Source organism: Carassius gibelio, chromosome B15, assembly GCF_023724105.1.
Source record: "Carassius gibelio isolate Cgi1373 ecotype wild population from Czech Republic chromosome B15, carGib1.2-hapl.c, whole genome shotgun sequence".
NCBI lineage: Eukaryota > Metazoa > Chordata > Actinopteri > Cypriniformes > Cyprinidae > Carassius > Carassius gibelio.
Window position 1 is genome coordinate 1268284 of NC_068410.1, and position 22731 is coordinate 1291014.

At 39.1% G+C, this 22731-nt stretch overlaps 1 protein-coding gene across 1 annotated transcript in view; it reads left to right on the forward strand.

Moving 5' to 3' along the window:
* Positions 1–17220, forward strand: part of clpb (caseinolytic mitochondrial matrix peptidase chaperone subunit B) — a 33047-nt gene extending 15827 nt beyond the window's left edge. The window contains 12 exon segments of the mRNA XM_052577051.1: positions 950–1066; positions 3645–3744; positions 7838–7915; positions 10275–10330; positions 10415–10459; positions 11754–11915; positions 12097–12253; positions 12331–12424; positions 12490–12601; positions 14060–14091; positions 14093–14144; positions 15067–17220. Coding sequence (XP_052433011.1) covers positions 950–1066; positions 3645–3744; positions 7838–7915; positions 10275–10330; positions 10415–10459; positions 11754–11915; positions 12097–12253; positions 12331–12424; positions 12490–12601; positions 14060–14091; positions 14093–14144; positions 15067–15285 — 1224 coding nt within the window. The 3' untranslated portion in view covers positions 15286–17220.
* The last annotated feature ends 5511 nt before the right edge of the window (positions 17221–22731 follow it).

Below are 22731 nucleotides of genomic sequence, written 5' to 3' on the forward strand. Positions count from 1 at the left end.
GCAGGTGATCAGCTTTATTTCCCTCATGTGTGTGTCTCCATCTATCACTGCTTTCCTGGAGGTGTGAGGGCTCTGAACTCTGACCCCTGGGGGTCAAACACCTCCTCCAGCTGCAGCGAGTGTGTGTGTGTGTGTGTGTGTGAGACCCTGCAGCCGTGAGCCCGTCGGGAACACTGTGTGATATTAGAGGACTAAATGATGCTATTTATTATGTGGCTACGAGAGACTCACAGCGGAGGAGAGACGAGCTCCTCTTGTATTTCTTTATTAGTTTTCCTGTTTCTGTTTGTCCGCTATCGATTGAGATTTGTTAGACAGACACGTTTAAGGTTTTATCAATAATCCGGGCGATTACCCAGAATGCCCGGGGACTCGGCAGCTCCTGTGTACGGATATTGATTCTGTGTTTGTGGATAAACTGTATTTTACGAGCGGGGAAGGAAGTGTTTGTCCCGTGTCTAATTTAATGTGAGATGATGTTTTTATTTCTGTTTGGCTGAGATCGTGACAGTGATGTGAGGTTTCACTGTAGTTTATACCTCAAACACAAGAACGAGTTATTAAAAAAAACACCTTTTGAATTCATAAAAGCATTCAGAAAAAGTTAATGTTATTTCTTAAATATGAAATATATTGAATGTTCGTTTACTGATGAATCCAGTTAAGGAAACGTTTTTATTCAGTTCAGATGTCATCATGTTTTTGCTGCATTGGTGTGTGTGTGTGTGTGTGTGTGTGTGTGTGGGGCAGTTAAAGGCAGTGCTAAGCATCACGGCTGACACACGCTGCAGTTGTAATTGTCAAACACAAGCACAGTGTGACATCATCACTGCAGGACACAACACACACTCTGACGTCCGGATGCAGCCGGCCGAGTATCATTCACACAACACTGTCCACACAGACCCCCGACCGAGAGCAACCGCTTGACCCCGCACCCTAGCGTTAACCTCTGACCTCTGACCTCTCGCTGTGTGCAGGTGCCAACCCTTTACAGAAGAACGACCTGGGACACACACCGCTGACGTACGCCAAAGAGGGAGAGATGGCCACGCTGCTGAAAGAGGCCCAGAACATAACTTTTTAATGGTTAGTTTTAGTTAAACCCTTAAAAAGTTTAAGTTTAACATATATTACTATGGTAAAGTCCTGTGGAATCTGTTAACAGATCTCATCAGTTCACATTTACTTTACATTTAGTGATTTTACAGATGCTTTTATCCGAAGCGACTTACAATTGGGGGATACATATAGCGATTCTTCTCGAAGAGGCAAACAGACACAGGGAGTGCTTCTATTACCAATTTTAAACATTGTTCAAATAAGTACAAGCTAGAAAAAGAAGAAATAAATAAAGAGAGAGGGATTTGTGCTGTTGTTTTTTAATGATGAAGCCATGTAGTTTCGAAAGAGATGAGTTTTCAGCATTCTGGAAGATCACTCCACCAGCCGGGAATGGTGAAGGAGAATGTTCTGGAAAGTGATTTTGAGCTTCTCTGTGATGATGCCACGAGGCGTCGCTCACTAGCAGATCTCAGACGTCTGGGGGGGATGTAGATTCGTAATAGTGAGACGGGTGCTGTGCCTGTGGCTGTTCTGTATGCGAGCTTTAATGTCTTGAACTTGAACTTGCAACTGGAAGCCAGTGCAAGGAGATAAAGAGAGGTGTAACATGGGTTCGTTGAAGACCAGTCGTGCCGCTATATTCTGAATCATTTGTAGTGGTTTGATTGTGATTGATGGAAGTCCAGCCAGAAGAGCATTGCAGTAGTCCAGCCTAGAAATGACAAGGGCCTGGACAATAAGTTGTGAAGCATGCTCTGTTAGAAAGGGCCTGATCTTTCTGATGTTGTGCAATGCAAACCTGCGAGATCGAGGAGTCTTTGCACAATGTGGTTTCTGAAGGTCAGCTGGTCATCAAAGGTTACACCAAGATATCTGACCGAAGTTTCTGACCAAGGGCAGCCTGAGATCCATGCGGCTACCGTTGGATCATCTGGTTGAGATGAAAGATAGAGCTGTGTGTCATCAGCACAGAAATGGTAGGAGAATCCATGTGCCTGAATGATGGGACCCAGTGATGTCGTGTAAATGGAGAAGCGGAGGGGTCCTAGAACTGATCCCTGAGGAACCCCAGTGACAAGTTGATGTGTTTTGGATGCCTCCCCTGCCCAAGACACCCTGAAAGACCAAACCAGCAAAGTGGAATCCATGTGATGCCCAGTGATGAGAGGGCAGACAGAATTACCTGATGATTGACAGTGTGATGATAGATTCAGCAGAATAAGAACTGATGATTTTAAATCAGCGATCCGCAGGGCTTCCGTGGCTGTCAGTAGCACAGTCTCTGTTGAATGGCCGCTCCTGAAACCTGACTGATTAGTGTCCAGTTTGTTGTTCTGTGAAAGAAACAATGATATCTGGTTGAAAACAGCTCTTTGGAGGGTTTTCGCTATGAATGGAAGGATAGAGACAGGTCTGTAGCTATCTGTTAGAGAAGTGTTTAATGTAGGTTTTTTGAGCAGTGGGGTTACTCGAGCCTGCTTGAATTCAGGGGAGAAGGAGCCTGTGAGGAGAGAAGTGTTGATGATGTGTGTGAGTGCTGGTAAAAGTGTAGGAGAGATTGCTTGGAGGAGGTGTGAGGGGTGATAGTGTGTGTGTGATCTGCTGATTTGTGTGTATTTACACTGAATTAAGGCTGTAATCCACAGTAATCCTGTCGGAGGGATAATGAGCTGAAGGAGAAACCATCATGATCCCGTATCACTGTTACAGGCTTCAGGCATCACATATACACACACTGTCTCACACACACACACACACACACACACACACACACACACACACACACACACACTGTCTCACACACACACACACACACACACACACACTCTCACACAGTCTCAAAATGTAAACTATATTATCAGCAGGCTCTAATCTGCTAAATACGACTATAAGGCATGAAGATATTAAGATATAAATATTAATATAATTATTTGTAAAGCTGCACTGAAACAATGTGTTATGAAAAGCAATATATAAATAAATTTGACTTGTCTCATTACAAACCGAAAATATGCAGATATATTATGGGAAGAGAAGACACTTATAATGAAGTCTGCTGGACTTTATAATATATCATATTATAATCTGGTGATAATAAAATTATAAATACAGAAATATAAATGTTAATTTAGTAAAGAAATAAAATCAGACGTTAAGTGTCCAGGAACTAAATGTATTTATTTTTTTGTTTATTTATTATCTTTATCATTTATTTGATCAGTTGTTTATATTAGCATAGTAGCTCCAACAGTAGATCATGGGTTTGATTCCCAAGTAAAGCAGGAACTGATCAAATGTAACCCTGCTTTAGATGAAAGCATCGGTCAAGTGCATGCATTACTTGTCGTTACTCCAGATCTTCATGATTAACTGAGTTGTAATTAAGAAGCTGAATTAAAGGTAGTTGTGCCAGATTGTGTTCTATGTTACTGAAACATTATTTCACACACTTACACTCACACACTGTATTGTATTGTATTGTGTGTGTGTGTGTGTGTGTGTTTGTGTGTGCGTGTGCGTGTGTGCGTGTGTGTGTGTGTGTGTGTGTGTGTGTGTGTGTGTAGTTTGTGGAGGCGTAGCGGAAGCGCGAGGCGGAGGAGAGGAGGAAGTTTCCTCTGGAGCGCAGACGGAAGGAGCACATCATTGGACAGGAAGGAGCCATCAATACAGTAGCATCAGGTACACACACACACACACACACACACACACACGAGCCCCAGTGCATGATGGTCCTCTCAGCTCCAGGCATGAGTGTCTGTCTGCTCAGTTCTGCTTAATTGCATTAGTCTAGTAAAAGCTCTGTTTGGACTGATCAGTTCAGAAAGTTACTTCTCTGAGTGTCTTCCTTTGATTTATTCTGTGTTTGTGGGTGCAGATAATTCATTAATGCAGATTTGTGTGTGTGTGTGTGTGTGTGTGTGTCTGAGTGAAAGTTTGTGTGTGTGTCTCTGAGTGTGTGTGTGTCTGTGTCTGAGTGAGTGTTTGTGTGTGTGTCTCTGAGTGTGTGTGTATGTGTCTTGAGTGTGTATGTGTGTGTGTGTGTATGTGTGTCTCTGAGTGAAAGTTTTTGTGTGTGTGTCTTGAGTGTGTGTGTGTGTGTGTGTCTCTGAGTGAAAGTTTGTGTGTGTGTGTGTCTTGAGTGTGTGTGTGTGTGTGTGTGTCTGAGTGAGTGTTTGTGTGTGTGTGTGTGTGTGTGTCTCTGAGTGTGTGTGTGTGTGTGTGTGTGTGTGTGTGAGTCTTTGTCTATATGACTGTGTGTGTCTGTACATGTGTGCATGTGTGTGTCTCTGTCTCTCTATGTGATTGAGTGTGTGTGTGTGTGTGTGTTACGCAGCTGCTCCAGAGTTCACTTCAGCTTCATAACTCGATTACTGCTTCTTCCTGCCGGCGTCTCCGTCTCTTCCTGTCGTTCTGTTTCCAGCAGATCGGTTGACTCTCTCCAGTCCTCACGTTTGTTGTCCTCCTCATACTTCATTTCTTTTCTTTGATTTTTCTTGTGTGTGTGTGTGTGTGTGTGTCCTCTATGTGTCCCAGGACAGACAGAGAGACAGATATGAGTTAAAACACAATAACATACGCCTCTAACAAATACTGAACACACACACACACACACACACACTGAAGGGTGTTTGTTTATCGATCAATGAGCTTTTACAGAAGTGTGTGTGTGTGTGTGTGTGTCCACATAAGGGGCAGGTATTGATACTGCAATAAAGCAATATTAATTGAGTGTTTCAAAGCATTTCATTTTAAATTAGTTTCATTTAATACTGTTTAAAAAAAAATCTGAATGTAATAATAAAATGCAACTTACAAAGAAAATTAATAATAAAAAATATTATTATTTATTCTCAAACACTGGTAGATGGTAGGTATTTTATTTTCATATTCTAGCAGGTTTGTGTTTTTATTTTATTATTATTATTATTATTATTATTTACTGGTGTTATATATGATTTCTAAACATGGTAAAAAAAACTATATATATATATAATATATTAATGTGTATATAAGTAAAATTTTTGCATGCCTTTATTTAAAGGGGTATTTTATATTTTGTGAGTGATGCTCTGCTCATGATGCCAGGATGCTCCAGGTTGATATTCTGCTCTGTAGAGATGACTGTGAGTCTGTGTGAGGTCTTCACCTGTTTCTGATCAGCTTCTGAGTGTTTTTGCATGCCCTTCGCAGATCTTTGTTCTGCGTGTCCATCAATAGTGAGACGCCGTCCTCGATAGATAGAGAGAGACAGCAGAGGAAATAGTGACGCTTCACCGAGCCCAATCTCTGCCTCTGATTTGATAAATGGACAGTTATTGCTGTGGCAAATTGTCCCGAAAGCAATTGGATCCCATCAGCACTGTGATAAAACCAGGGTTATTGATCTGTGAGAGCTGATATAGTGAATACATCGTCCGAGTCACAGACACACGCGTGTGCGCCGCTTCAGCTGCTATTAAACACACACACGTCACACACACTTCTGCATATATGCCAGCTGAATATATTTTAATCATCTGATGCAATGAAGCTGCTCTTCCGCACTCGATCATCTCGAACCAGTTATATTTTAGCATTGATATACTGAGTTCTTATTAATATTTTGAATTCGTTATTTTCTGTTTTGACTTTAATTTTTGTTGTTTTTGTATTTAATACATTTTATAATGTATGAATTTATTTACTTTTTTTTTTTTTGTAAAGTTTTGTTTTTGTTTGATTGTTTTACACTGAGTAATGTTTCCTTTGTAGCTATTCAGAAAATATTTTTTTATAAATTTAATTTCAGTTCATGTTTATTATATATTTTTTATGTAAATCTTTTTTACGATAATAAACTTTAATTTTCATAACCCAAACCAAATATTTAGAAAAATTGTAATGTTTCTGAAAGAAGACTTATGTGCTCACCAAAAATACAAATAAAAACTATAATATTAGGAAATATTATTACAACTTAAAATAACTTTTCTATATGAATATATTGTTAAAAAATTTATTGATTCCAATAATGCAAAGATGAATTTTTAAAAACATTAACAAACCTTAATTATTCCGTAATTTACCCAGATAAATGTAAAATAAATATATTGTGATAATTACGGACCGTTATCATAAATTGCAGTTATTCATATTGTGATATGAGGTTTAGTCCATATCGCCCATCCCTAGTTGTCATACATTAAACTGTTGATGATTTTATTATTCATGAATTGTAAAAAAAAAAAATTATTTCATACTCAAACACAGTCAAACTGTTATTAAGTTCCAGACTAATGTGAAACGACACACACACTCTCACACACACACTCACACACACAGGGGAAGCTGTGGATTGATTCTGGGTTATGCTCTCAGGGCTAAAGGTTATTGGTGGTGATTATTTTCACTAATGTCATTACTGTCCTCCGTCCTGAGACACAGAGCACATCACGCTACACATACATCACCGCACACGTGTATTGTGTGTGTGTGTGTGAGTGTGTGTGAGTTTTTTACACTGGAACTGGTGTCATATAATAAATATAGTGCTGTCTGAAGGAGTTTGAGTGACTGTATTCACTATAAAACACCAGCTCTAGTGTCTTTCTGCATAAATATTACAAATATACACAAATGTTGATGAAAACATGTTTTTGGAATCTGATTCTGTTTGTTTCTACCTCTTTCTGACTGTCCGTCATGTTTTCTAGTTTCTCCAGGAATCATTTTATCTGATAAATGATTATGTACAGATTTCTTGCAGCCAAGTGTGTTTGTGTAACTGTGTGTGTGTGTGTGTGTGTGTGTGGTTGAATCTCACTAATAAACAGGGATTAGAAATGAGTTGATCACTGGTTCACTCTCAAGGACAGTGTGTGTGTGTGTGTGTGTGTGTGTGTGTGTGTCCTGATGCCTTTGAAATGTTCCCTCTCCAGAAGGACAGTGTGTGTACTAAGCGTGACGGGATGCTGCGTGTGTTTGTGTGTTTGTGTGTGTGTATGTGTGTTGTATTTGTTTAGAGACAAACACACACTGTGAATGATCTAGGATTGACAGGAGGTGGTCTTGATAGAAATACTTCAATATAACTGTACTTCTCTTTTTGTGCACTCATTTTTCTAATCAGTCAGAAAGTAAGCAGTCCATTAAAAAACAGGGTGAAAAATTAATAAATAAAACAAAATTAATGAATAAAATGCATCTAGACCAAAACTCACATAAAGACCAGATCATCGTCTCCATAAGTCTCAACTTACAAGTCATCAGTTTGTACAGTCTACTAGAAGTAAACAGTTGTTGTTTTGTTTTGTTTTGACTAGCTGTATATAAAAACAATAGATGTCTGTTGAATGAACCCATTTAGAGAGCTGAGTAAACGTGTGTGTGATGCTGTTACGTTTAAAGACAACAGAATGATTGTTTGTACGCAGCTCAACACAGATAACACAAACATATCTTCTGTAATGATGTCTGATGATCACACACACACACACACACACACTCATGCAGCGGTTGCCATGGTGAGCGTGTGTTATCATACCGAGTCTCTGCTGGATCTATTCTAACCTGATTTAGTTGCTCCAGCGTTGCAGCAGCGTAATGAAATTAGTGTGTGTCTAATGGTGCAGAGAGGCCCTGTCTCACTCTCGTCTGTCTCTCTCTCCGTCATTCTGTCTTCCCTCGGTCTTTGTCTTTTTTAAAAGCGTTTGCTTTCGTCCGGTCTGTCTGTCCTCCTCTCATTACCGTCTGTCTGTCTGTCTAGAGTTAATTATTGTGTTTTCCTCTGCAGCCATTAGGAGGAAGGAGAACGGCTGGTATGATGAAGAGCATCCCCTCGTCTTCCTCTTCCTGGGCTCATCTGGAATCGGTAACTTCTTTCTTTTCCCAACAATATTAAGCCTCTCTTTGGAGAGAACAAAAAGCATGTGTAAATGCAAATCTCGGTTTGTTTTGTTGTTCAACCAGATGCACAAGCGTGTTTCTCTTCAAGCAGTCACACAGGAGTTTTGTCAAATTCTCCGATCTGAAGTGATTTACAGTCTAATATGATATTCTTAGACGCGTTTATAAACCAGATTTGTCATTTGTGTGTCATCAGACGTGATGCTGTGGAGTCAGACAGGCCTCTGGCACGATCTACTTCCTGCAGTCACACCGTATGATTATTTACTGCACATCACTCCACTTCTTTATTTCTGTGTTCATTTTATATATTTTTTTTATGCAAAACACTACTAGACTAGTGGGGAAAAAAAACATCCTACATCCAACATTTAAGTGTTTATTTTATTGCACTTAATCTACTGTATTTGCATCTGTGGATTTCAATAACAATGCATATTTATACGTTTTCTTTTGAATTTGTTTTTAGACTTCAGCAGCTTTTACACACACCGAAACTTAGAGTTTTATTCCTCTCTATATTCTGAAGGTTTTTATAGAAGGGTTTGTTCATATATCATTCACATGGTTTTTATTATTGCACTTTATCTATTTGCATCTGTAGATTTCTCTTTAAACGCCAGTTTCACTAAATGAGTTTTTTCTCCACTTCAGCGGAACTTACATTCACCAAAACTTAGAGTTTTATTTCTATCTATATTCTGAAGGTGAGGATAGTTCATATTTCATTCACATGGTTTTTATTATTGCACTTTATCTATTTGCATCTCTAAATTTCAATTACAATATATATATCTATTTAAACGCCAGTTTCACAAGATGAGTTTTTTCTCAACTTCAGCAGAACTTACATTCACTAAAACTTAGATGTTTATTCCTCTCTATATTCTGAAGGTTTTTACTGAAGAGTTTGTTAATATATCATTTACATGCATTTATAAATCATTTTTTACCAAAAAATATGGTAAAAATACATATATTTAAAGGTTCTGAGTTTGTTTCTCCACTTCAATAGAACTTACATTCACCAAAACTTAGAGTTTTATTTTTATCTATATTCTGAAGGTTTTTACTGAGGGGATTGTTCATTTTTCATTCACATGGTTTTTATTATTACACTTTATCTATTTGCATCTGTACATTTCAATTACAATATATATCTCTTTAAACGCCAGTTTCACAAAATGAGTTTTTTCTCAACTTCAGCAGAACTTACATTCACTAAAACTTAGAAGTTTATTCCTCTCTATATTCTGAAGGTTTTTACTGAGGGGTTTGTTAATATATCATTCACATTGATTTATACATCATTTTTTTACCTAAAAACATGGTAAAAATACATATATTTAAATGTTATGAGTTTTTTCTCAACTTCAGCAGAACTTACATTCACTAAAACTAAGAGGTTTATTCCTCTCTATATTCTGAAGGTTTTTACTGAGGGGTTTGTTCATATATAATTCACACAGATTTATTCAACATTTTATTGCAAAATAAATAGCGGGAAAAAAAATCTTTCTCTTTATTGATGGAATTTTCTGATTTACGGAGTGATGAAAACAGATTTCTAAAATCCCCTCTACAAAAACCTTTAACTCTAATATGTCAACATAAACACACAACATTTTTGCACCTGGCATTATTTGGTGTTAAGATTTATTTTCTGGAAATTTGTGCAAAATATTTCATATTTAATTCAATACATTTTAAAATGACATGCAAAACAACTATAATGTACTGTGATTATTAAGCTGTGGAAAATATGAAATCTATTTGTTATGAACTGTTACCCTCTTTAGTTCCGCTGTCTCTGTTTAAATGAAATACACTCAAGTTTTGAGCATAAGCATAAACACACAGGGGCTCACAGAGATATTCTGGAGTCATGAGTGTTTGTTTTTGTGCTCTGATTGATGAAGAGACGTGTCTCTTATCGCCTGCGGCACATTTGATCACTCGCCATCAATATTCAACAAGTCCCACCACTTACCATATATGCGTTTATTAAAATTCATAAGAGCGATATTTACTCTCACAGACTACATTACCCTGAGAGAAGAATGAAGGGAGGGAGAGATGACGGACACACGTGCCACGAGACGCCAGCAAAATAAACACACGGCATGAAGTGATCTCTCTCCCTGACTGGAAATAGTCATCTTGTCTCACAGAGAGACTTCACGTCATAATGAGTCAAAACCGCTCGCATCTTCAACAAAACCTGGGTGTCACATGACCGCTGTGATATTTCTAGCATTTCTGGTTTTGTTGTTTGATTAAATGAATTGCCTAGAAGATTAAAAATGTCTGACTTGTTTTTGCAGGTAAAACTGAGCTGGCCAAGCAAGTGGCAAGATACATGCATAAAGATATTAAGAAGGTCAGTCAGTAAATAAGCCGCCTTCTGAAATTATTGGGATCTCATGAAATGCAAATTGCAAGGTTCTGTTGCTCTTTTATACAGGGTTTCATCCGGATGGACATGTCTAAATTTTAGGAGATACATGAGGTAAGACACACACACACACACACACACACACACACACATTTTAGCACAGAATGCAGTCAAAGTGTCTCAGTAACTGGTTTTGAAGGATATTTGAAAAGAAATGCAAGTGTAAAACACAATGTCTATACTGAATGTGTATGAAGCAAACCTCAGACCTCAAGGAGCTGATGGTGTCTGCCGTTAAATGAGATGTGTTACTATTCAGATTGTTTAGCTGAGTTGCTCAGTAACATGACATCAGTTGATCTAAAAGAGAGTTAGAAGACAGTAGAAGGGGGATGTTTACAACAGGGATTCCCAATTGTTTGTCAGAGACAAAATTTGTTTACAGTCAAAGATATTTACAAATGTTCACTAGACGTCCCATCATAGATTAGAAGTTAAAAAAAATTATTAATAATATTATTAATGTTATCAGTGGTCAGAATATGCATCATCATTTTGTTTCATTTAAATTATTGTTTTTATTTAAATTATTATTTTTAAATATTATTTATCTTAATTTGATATTTGAACGATTTAATGTATTTTATTAGTTTTATTTTAAAAATGCGAAAATTTGACATTTTTTTATTTAACTCATTTTTTGCACAGTGTTTTTGTTTTTTTAAATGTATTCATTTTTATTTAGCATTTTATGATTAATAAATGTTTTTATTTGTGTTGTTTTTATTAAAATATGTATGTATATTGTTTGAAGTAATTCATTTTTGTAAGTGTTTTATTTTGATAGTTTTATTTGATTATTATTTACTTTGACATTTTTATGATTACATTTTTTTATCTTTATTTTGAAATTATGTTGATTTCACATTTTCATGGTTTAATTAGTTTTTAGTAAGAGCTTTATTTTGATATTTTTTTATGTTTTTTTTTTATTTAAATAATACATTTGAGAGAACCTGATTTACACTAATATCTGCTGTGGAGTACCTGCGAATTCATAATATGCATGTTGTGTTATGAATAGCATACAGTATTGTTGTGTGAAGCTGAGCTTGTGTATCTAGAAGTCTGTTTCTGAACAGAGATGCTCTTCTGTGATTCTCCTTCATAAGCCGTTTAGTCTCGCTGTTACACAGTGACCTTAGACTGAGCCTAAACACACGCTCAATTCAATCACACACTCTTATTGTATTGATAGAGGACTGTCACTGTCACTCAGCTGGGCTGGATGACCGGTGTGTGGTTGTGTGTGTGTGTGTGTTTTGATCTCCTCAGAGGTCAGATCTGCTCAGTTCTCATCTTCTTTGTGTCTCATGTCTGTATTCGGTCTTTCTCTCCTGTCTCTCAGGTGGCGAAGTTCATCGGTTCTCCTCCAGGATACGTGGGTCATGAAGACGGAGGTCAGCTGACCAAACAGCTCAAACAATGTTCAAACGCCGTGGTTCTGTTTGACGAGGTGGACAAAGCTCATCCAGACGTGCTGACCATCATGTTACAGCTCTTTGATGAGGTGCAGGTTCACATCATTAACAAACTCAGAGTCGTTCGTGAAAACAGTCTGATTTAGTATCATAATATAGATATATATTCAACTTTACATAGACAGTTGTGTGATAATTCTGATTCTGATTATTTAATAATGTTATATTATATATAATATTGTTTCTGGACCGTTTCCAGATGAGATTCAGGGTCGACTGACTGATGGGAAGGGGAAGATGATCGAGTGTAAAGATGCCATCTTCATCATGACGTCTAATGCAGCTAGTGATGAGATTGCCCAGCATGCATTCCAGCTGAGACAGGAAGCTCAGGAGCAGAGCCGCCGGCGTCAGGCAGAGAATCTGGGTGAGCAACGACACCCGACGTGTAACTTCATGTTTAGAAGGAAGTCTTGAGTTTATGTCCTGCTTCTGTTCCTGCAGACGATGTTCAGAAGAGCGAGAAGATCACCATCTCCAACACTTTCAAAGAGCAGGTGATCCGGCCCATCCTGAAGGTAATCCTCCGTCCTCCTGTGTTTCTCAGCGGAGCTCAGTGATTGGTTGCTGGTGTGAAGCTGATGATCTGATTGGTGCTTACAGGCTCATTTCCGAGTTTCTGGGGAGGATTAATGAGATCGTGTACTTCCTGCCATTCTGTCACTCTGAACTCATTCAGCTGGTCAGCAGAGAGCTCCACTACTGGGCCAAGAAGGTGAGGACACACACACACACACACCGGGATCGATAGCAGCCTGCTGCTCTGACGACTGTAATCATATTAGTGAAGTTAACATGTGGTCTATTCATAAATATTTAAATACGTATAAAACTTCATATCTGTCAGGTGTCTGCCTGCAGGGACAAACACGCTTGTTCAAGACCTTCAGTCATACATCAGTGTGTGTGTGTGTGTGCGCGCGTGTTGTTTGAAATATGTTTATACCGACATAAAAATCTATACGGTCTGATGTGTTACAGTGAGGAAAATGACAAGCTGTGATGTTAAACAACATGTTATTTGATATCAATAGTATTTATTTTTATAATATTATTCTAAATATATTATGTATTATCATTTATTATGATTAAAATGACTATAAATAGATTATAATATTATTTAAAAATATATATATAATTTTGTATTTTAATGTTATTGTATTTTAGTAATCTTAATATATTTTTATATATGTGTGTGTGTGCGTACGGAAAGTATTCAGACCCCCTTAAATTTTTCACTCTTTGTTATATTGCAGGTATTTGCTAAAATCATTTAAGTTAATTTTTTCCTCATTAATGTACACACAGCACCCCATATTGACAGAAAAACACAGAATTGTTGACATTTTTGCACATTTATTAAAAAAGAAAAACTGAAATATCACATGGTCCTAAGTATTCAGCCCCTTTGCTCAGTATTTAGTAGAAGCACCCTTTTGATCTAATACAGGCATGAGTCTTTTTGGGAAAGATGCAACAAGTTTTTCACACCTGGATTTGGGGATCCTCTGCCATTCCTCCTTGCAGATCCTCTCCAGTTCTGTCAGGTTGGACAGTAGATGTTGGTGGACAGCCATTTTCAGGTCTCTCCAGAGATGCTCAATTGGGTTTAGGTCAGGGCTCTGGCTGGGCCATTCATCAACAGTCACAGAGTTGTTGTGAAGCCACTCCTTCATTATTTTAGCTGTGTGTTTAGGGTCATTGTGTTGTTGTAAGGTCCAGGGCTGAGGTCCTTGCCACAATTCTGTCTCTGAGCTCTTCAGGCAGTTCCTTTGACTCATTTGCTCTGACATGCACTGTGAGCTGTAAGCTCTTATATAGACAGGTGTGTGGCTTTCCTAATCAAGTCCAATCAGTATAATCAAACACATCTGGACTCAAATGAAGGAGTAGAACCATCTCAAGGACGATCAGAAGAAATGGACAGCACCTGAGTTAAATATATGAGTGTCACAGCAAAGGGTCTTAATGCTTAGGACCATGTGATATTTCAGTTTTTCTTTATTATAATTATATATTTAATTATGTATATATATATATATATATATATATATATATATATATATATATATATAAAATAAGTTTAGAATTATGATAAAAAATAATATAAAGTTTTAATTGATAATAATATGAGATTTACTAAGAGTGATTCTGGTGTGATGTATTGTTTCAGGCCAAGCAGAGGCACAACATCACGTGCTGGAGCTGCTGCCGGAGGATATAACCTGCACTACGGCGCACGCTCCATTAAACACGAGGTGCTGATCAATACCTGATAATCACTGATCAATACCAGCAGTCAGGACAATCAGCTGAGCTTCACTGATCATCAGAAATGATTACTGAATCAGCATATTAGAATGATATCTGCCACGCCCACATCTCATCATCCAATCACGAACCGCTGCACAGAACCAAGCCCCGCCCTACATTTGTTTCTTTGTTTCACTTGGATGATGATGTGATGCTGCTTGTGTTACATTGTGACGCTGAACAAACCGAACCTGTTTACATTCAATCAGTGCAACAGTGCCACTTTTGAACAATATGGTTATTAGAGTTATTATTATTATTATGATATTGTAATGAGTTTGTCTTGCTCAAACCCTAGTGTGAGTGTAATTTAGTCTGAGACGCGATCTCACAAACAAAAAGAGGCTAGAGTCTCCTTTGAAGTTCAGATACAAGTCAATCAGAACATGACTGCAGCTCTGCATGTTGACTCTCAAAGTGCAGGAGATAAAATCAGTGAACTTTCAGATACACAAACATTTTCATTTGTTCTAATTATTGTGTGTGTGTGTCTGTGTGTGTGTCTCTGTGTGTGTGTGTGTGTGTGTGTGTGTGTGTGTGTGTGTGTGTGTGTGAGTGTGTGAGTGTGTCTCTGTGTGTGTGTGTGTGTGTGTGTGTGTGTGTCTCTGTGTGTGTGAGTGTGTCTCTGTGTGTGTGTGTGTGTGTGTGTGTGTGTCTGTGTGTGTGTGTGTGTGTGAGTGTGTCTCTGTGTGTGTGTGTGTGTGTGTGTGTGAGTGTGTGAGTGTGTCTCTGCGTGTGTGTGTGTCTCTGTGTGTGTGTGTGTCTCTGTGTGTGTGTGTGTGTCTGTCTCTGTGTGTGTGTGTGAGTGTGTGAGTGTGTCTCTGTGTGTGTGTGTGTCTCTGTGTGTGTGTGTGTGTGTGTGTGCAGGTGGAGCGGCGGGTGGTCAATCAGCTGGCCGCTGTGTATGAACAGGAGCTGCTTCCGAAGGGCTGTACTCTGCGTCTGACCGTCGACGGAGGACAAGAGAAGGATGGAGCTCCAGCTCTGCGTCTGGAGGTGGTGGGTGAAGACAGCACGGCCCAAAAACTGGACATCCGCCCGCCGCTGCCCCCCGAGGACGTGACACACACCCACCGACATCACTGAGACACACAGACAGGAGCTTCAGTGCAGTAATGCGTCGCTCACACACACACAGCAGATTATTGACAGAAACATAAAAATGAGGTATGCAGACATACTCCTAACATTAATAACACACATGAATCACAGCGGCTTTATGATGTTTGTAATAATGCAGATCTCCGTCCCACTTCCAGAGCGTTTGTCACATCTACAGACATATAGATGTGTATGTTATAGTGTATGAGAGAAAGTCATGTGATCACTAATGTGCTTGGTTTCCTCCAGCAGGACGCCTTCATCAGTCTATTATAGGACTTTAAAACACACATATTTCTGAGTTTTAGATTCAATTGTTAATATGGAGATGATTTCTGTTTCTGTGCTTATTGTAAGTGATTCATCAGCTTTATTCCAAAGAAAAACAATAACACTTTACAATAAGATTTGAGTTGTTAACATTGCTTCACTATATGGGTATCAAGAACTCACAATGAAAAACTATTCTAAACATTATAGAAATATACTTGATTACACTTTATTGGGTGTAATTATGCATTTAATATTAATAAACCACCTGTATTTGCTATATGCTATGAAACACTACCGTTTGTTATAAAGAGAAGAGTCCTGAACCGTGAGGATCCTCGGGTGCTTCAGTGTGAAACTTTTTTTATTTGTACTCAAAGCTAAATAAAGTTGAGAAAGTCAAATGGCTGTTCTTTGACCGTGCGCTGTGTAACAGGTTTAGTTGAGGAATGTTGTGTTCTCTGTGGGTTGTAGTCGAACACCAATAAACGTGTGTTCGGGAATGTGTGTGTGTGTGTGTGTGTGTGTGAGAGAGAGTGATGCAGGGGGAGGAATGCATCACACACATTCCTTCTTTTCTCTGCATCCTTCTTTACACATGTAGGGATTCTCTCACTTCCTGTGGGGATGAAATTAGCATCGTAAAACAGAGCCCTGCTGCCCGCCGGACCTCCCACAACACACACACACACACACACATACACAATTTAAAGTTGGCACAATTTGGGTCAGACCTTTCAGTGATTACAAACTCTCATTCTCAGCAATCTGAAAGCAAATGCGTCTCAAATCAGAGTCGGTCACTGGAGTCTCTTGAGGAACTGCAGGTTGTTCAGGGTTTGTTAAGTTTGATTTAATATGATCTGAAAATAAAACATGAACTGATTTGATCTGAGTAATAATGCTGTTGTCTTTGAAAGCTGCTTTACAATTTACAAAGCAGCATTTAAACAGTTTGAACTGTGTAAAGCTTTGTAAAAGTAAAGGTGAACTGACTCAAGACCAAAAATACATGTAAGCTTTATACACACTATAGAAATAACACTGAATAATTCACAATTACATGCAACGAACTCTAAACCAAACACTCATCCTAACCATAACCATACAGTAAACACATGCAGTTTATTAATATTACACAGTAATTAAACATATGATCACACTGTAACAGACACCGCTAAATAAAGTGTGCATTTGATCAATGCTTGAGATACACTGAAGAGAAACAAAGCATTTATTAAGAAGAGGAAAAACTATGTTGAACGATTTTGTGGAAGTCTGGTGTTTGTGAAGTCTATTTGAGAATAATAATGAGTGTGTTTGAGAAGATGCTGCTGCAGCAGATCTCATGTTACTGAAGAAAACCTCCTCCAGCCTCTAAAAGAGTCCAATTCAATTAGAAACCGAGAGAGAGAGAGAGAGAGACAGCTTTCATTACTCTGTCTCACACACACTCATGGTAATGCCTGTGTGTGTGTGTGTGTGTGTGTAACGATGATCCTCTATCAGAGTCTGCACTGATCTGGCACACACACACACACACACACAGCCGTGAACGTCTCTCGTCCATTAACGTGTGTGTCCATGTCTTTTAACGGCTGCTGCTCTCTCTTCTCTCTCGTCTCTCTCTTCTCCTCGAGTCCCAGCGGACAAACCTGCAGGAACATAGAGAATTATTGATTTACCATTTACAGTCCTGTAGCTCTGCATCTGAGAGATGAGAAATTACCCTGAGAGACAGACCGAGAGAGAGAGAGAGAGAGAGAGAGAGAGCACACTTCTGTCTCTATCAGGGAACAGAGAACAAACGTTCTTCCTGTAACATTAACACAACATTCTCTCAGAGTTATCCGCTCTTTAATAACATTCTCTAAACGTTAGCACAAAAACATCATTAATGCATCGTTCACAGAATGTTCTGTTTCTGAAAGATTTCAGTTGAATGTTTTTTAAATGTTGCTACTAGTTTCAGAACGTTCAGAGAACATTCAAATGTAACATTGTATCATTTAGCAAACATCATGGGAAAGTTACATTTTTTTCTTGGTTATTTAAACGTTTTTTGTTGTTGTTTTTTTAAACAGGATGTTTTGAACAATCAGAAATAATGTTTTCATAACTTAATGGAAACATCAGCAACATTTTTGTTAGATAATATAGGCGTATATAGAGACAGAGAGCTGTTAATATTATGAACCAAATTTTTATTTTATTTTATTTTTTGCTAGTTCCAGTCTGTTTCACTGTTCACTGTTCAAAACCTCGGATTGAACACATCTTTACCGATTCGTTCTGGTTCGCGGGATGTTGTCTTGTTTATTGCATCGCTGTGTTGCGATGTTCTAGCGCGCGCGCGGATGCGTTCATGCATTGTTTTACGCCTTTTATTCTGTCTGATTGCATCGCCCCATGATATTTGTATCATGCAAACTCTGTTTTCTGAAAGCAATATTAGGACAGTTGTTGCGTAATGTCTGAGCACATATGCGCAGAGGAGTGCATCAGTGTTTGAGGGCGGATATAATATCAGGTGTGTGTTACCTGCTGCTGTAACAGAACGCTACTGTTCCCATCATTCCCCGTGATATTTCAACAAGAACATCTGTGCCTCACACATGTCCAGAGACAGCACTGGAAACAGAGACGCTCTCCGTGACGCGCTGCAGTCGTTCTCTCGGATGATCGTGAAAGAGGGAATAAAAGAGCCTAAAAGAGCAAGCAGCTTCTCGTATGTCTTCTGTCTCTTTCTGAAAGACTAGGGGAAAAATCCATTCTGCCTAATTCAAAGCTTGCTCTGGGACAGCTCGCGTGGCAGATTGCAGGCTAATTAGTTTAGAGGAGAGTGTAATTTGATTAAGTTTGCACAGGTCCCGCGCAGCGCCGGTTGTGTCGAGCTCTGAGCGCGCGGGGCCCCGGAGCCCTGATCTGATTAACGCTTCTGTCCATTACAGCCTCTCCAGCTGCTGCCACACACACACACACACACTACAGCAGAAACACACACACTAAACACACCCCAGCAGAAACACACACACAGTCCAGCAGATACACAACACACACACAGTCCAGCAGAAACACACACACAACACACACTCCAGCAGAAACACACACACACACACACACACACACACTACAGCAGAAACACACACACTAAACACACCCCAGCAGAAACACACACTCCAGCAGATACACAACACACACACAGTCCAGCAGAAACGCACACACAACACACACACACTCCAGCAGAAACACACACACACTCCAGTAGAAACACACACACAACACACACACACACACTCCAGCAGAAACACACACACACACACACTCCAGCAGAAATACACACACAACACACACACACACACACGCCCCAGCAAAAACACACACACTACACACACTCCAGCAGAAACACACACACACACACACACACACACCCTCCAGCAGAAACACACACACACAGACACTCCAGCAGAAACACAACACACACACACACACACACACACACTTCAGCAGAAACACACACACACACACTCCAGCAGAAACACAACACACACACACACACACAGACACTCCAGCAGAAACACACACACACACACACACTCCAGCAGAAACACAACACCCACACACAGACACTCAAGCAGAAACACACACTCAAGACACAAACACACACACACACACACACAACACACACTCCAGCAGAAACATACACACACACTCCAGTAGAAACACACACTCCAGCAGAAACACACACTCAAGACACAGACACACACACACACACACACACACAACACACACTCCAGCAGAAACATACACACACACTCCAGTAGAAACACACACACACACACACACACACACACAACACACACTCCATTAGAAACACACACACAACACACACTCCAGTAGAAACACAACACACACTCCAGCAGAAACACACACACAACATACACACACACACACACACACTCCAGCAGAAACACACACTCAACTGGCGCACACAATAATTTAGATTACTTAATAATGAACCATAAAATAATAAAACTCAGTCACTCTCCGTGGTTTTTGGGGCGTGTGATTTGTTTTCGATGATAATGTAATTATTGTTAAATAATTGTAAAAAATAAAATAAAAAAGGACCCTTGTGTGCACTGCATAAAGTTCTCAGTGGAACCATCGAAGCCAGGAAAGAACCTTTACTTTAGTCATCATGTGTCTGGACAGAACAAACTGCTAATTATTTATTGTCTCTTTTATGTTATAACGTAGAGGGAACATTAATAATAAATGCGTGTGTGCGGATGATTGTAACTCAACGCAACAGAAGCGCGGGATCCGGGTGTGGATCTGGAGCTGTGTGTGTGTGTGTGTGTGTGTGTGTGTGTGTGTGTGTGCGTGTGTGTGTGTGTGTGTGTGTGTGCAGAGGGGAATGTGTTCTGGATCAGGAGTCATCTGCTCGGTGTCAGGGGGAGTTTGTGGAGAACTGAACCTGCTTCACCCGTGATGAGCAGCGCACACACACCCGCTAATCTCTTCAAAGCCTCGCGCTCGCATCTGACTTTCAAATCCGAGTGTTTGTCTTGAAAATGGGCTCTAATCCCGACCCGACCGGACCAGCACCTTTAAATTCATTGGCGATTAACGGAAACAGTAACGAGGCTCTTTCTCATTCATGGCGCTTGTGTAAATAACAGGCGGGGGTCTGAGAGGGACGCTGTGATTGACAGCTGAGAGCTGTGATTGACAGCTCAGTGCTTTTCATTTTGTAAAGCGCGCATGGATTCTGGCTCGCGCGCTGGTGATCGATAGTTACACTAACCAGTGCACTTACTGTCCGAGAGAGGCTCCATTCATTTATCCAGAGTTTTAAAACACTCATATTTTGCTTTGCCATCACAAAAAAGGCATTTTCCGAGCACGAAATAAATAAAGAAATGAAAAGCGGGGGGGACTAATTGAATTGTGCTTGGGTTGGTTTGGTTTGGCTGACAGTAATCGCATCCGATGGTCGGGCCATTAAAGCGAGGCGCGCGTCTCCCGGTGACCGATCACTGCTGAATGCAGATTGAGCTAATGAGAGAGAGAGATTGATGAGAGAGAGAGAGAGAGAGAGAGAGAGAGAGAGAGAGAGAGGATGAAGGATCGGGAACGGATGAGACGCGACGCGTCTGCGTGACGCATGGCTCCGGTGACCCGTCTGAAAGCGGGTGGCACCAGAGAAACCAAACGTCTTTACGGTTTCCATGCGAATCACGGGTCTAAACGTCACCAAACATATGCTATTCCGCACAAACACCCGGTCTCATGAAGGTGCGTGTCATGGCACGAGTTTGTTTCGATTTAGGCCGAATAAAGATTGATGCGTGTCATACACACGCCTGAGTCCATTTCTGCGTATCAATAGCACGGTTTTCTGTTTGTATTTGGTGTACCGGGCTAATTAATAATTGTATAATTACACAAGGACATCTTCAAATAAAGTGTAACCACTTACTTTTTTGGTAACACTTTACAATAAGGTTAATGTATTAACTAACATGAGCCAACAACGAACAATACACTTTTTACAGTATTTATTCATCTTTGTTGTTAGCTGATGGAAATACAGACTTTCATTGTGAGTCCATATTAATACACAGTGCCTTAACTAATATTTACAAACAACTTTTGATTTTAATAAAGCATTAGTAAATGTTAAAAATAATTGAAAGTTAGATGATAATACATTCTGAATATTGTTCACTTAATTCATGTTAACTAATTAACTTTATTTTAAAGTGTTACCTCTTTTTGTTTCTTTATTGACAAATAAGGTATTTCTATAAGATATATATATATATATACTGAACTGGCGCCTGTCATTAGTGCAAATTATAAAATTAACACATTATAATAAACATATAATAATTATGCATGTAAATTTTCATTAATCAAATAAGGTTAAATATAGCTAAATTGTCCATTTTTATTATGTCTTTTATATTTCATCATTACACAATCTAAACTGCTAAATGAACGGTGACTTGATTTGTAGTCTGTTTAATTCATTCGTTTCTGCTTTTGCTTATTCGTTTTTTTTTCTTTGCCTTATTTTATTGGTATTTGTTTAATATCCATTTTTATTTTAATATCTGTTTAATTGCACGCCATATTTCAGGTTTGCTTTGAGGAGTCCGTGCAGGCCTCAGCGCGCGAGTGCTCCGGTGGTCTTTAAGAGGCAGAGCTGCTCTCCGGTGAGCGCGTGCTGAAAGGCTTCACTCGGGATCCGTGGTGACTTGTTGCAGGCGTGCGTTTATCGTCGCGTCCCGGTGCAGACGTTAATCCCCGCGGATGGATGGAGTCTGAAGAGCGCATCAGCTCCGCTCCAGAAATCATCCAAATGCGTCGTGACGCGCCGCTCCGGGATTACCGCGAACATCACCCCGTTTACAGGGTCCGAGATCAAACGAGCACAAAACCAGCCATAAGGGTCACTTTTCTGAAATTGACATTTATGCACCTTCTGAAGCTGAATAAATGATCTCTCCAGTGATGTGTGGTTTGTTCGGAGGACAATATTTGTCTGAGATGCAACTATTAGAAAATCCTGAATCTGAGGGAGCAAAAAAATCTAAATATTGAGAAAATCATCTTTAAAGTTGTTCAGATGAAGTTCTTAGCAATGCATATTACTAATCAAAAATTAAGTTTTGATGGTAGAAATTTAACAAAATATCTTCATGGAACATGATCTTTTTTACTTAATATCCTAATGATTTTTGGCATAAAAATGCATAATTTTACCCCACACCAATGTATTGTTAGTTATTTCTACAAATATATCTGTGCTACTGATGACTGATGGCTAAAATCGGCGCATTTACATACAAACACATTTTGTCCCTAATTTGATAACAGGTTTCCATTTAAATGTGATTATTATTGCATTGTTTTGAATGTGATTGTTTAGATTACACTTTATTTTAATAGTCTGCTTTAGACATTCTGCTAACAGTAATCAACCAGCATTCATTAGAGTGTTAGACTGTCTGCTTAACATCTTCTTACACTTTATTTTGATGGGTTATGTTAAATGTTCATTATTGTTTGATTAAATATCAGCATTTCATAACGAATCCAACTGATGAAGTAAACAAAGATAATGTGGATGGATAACTATTTTATTTCATT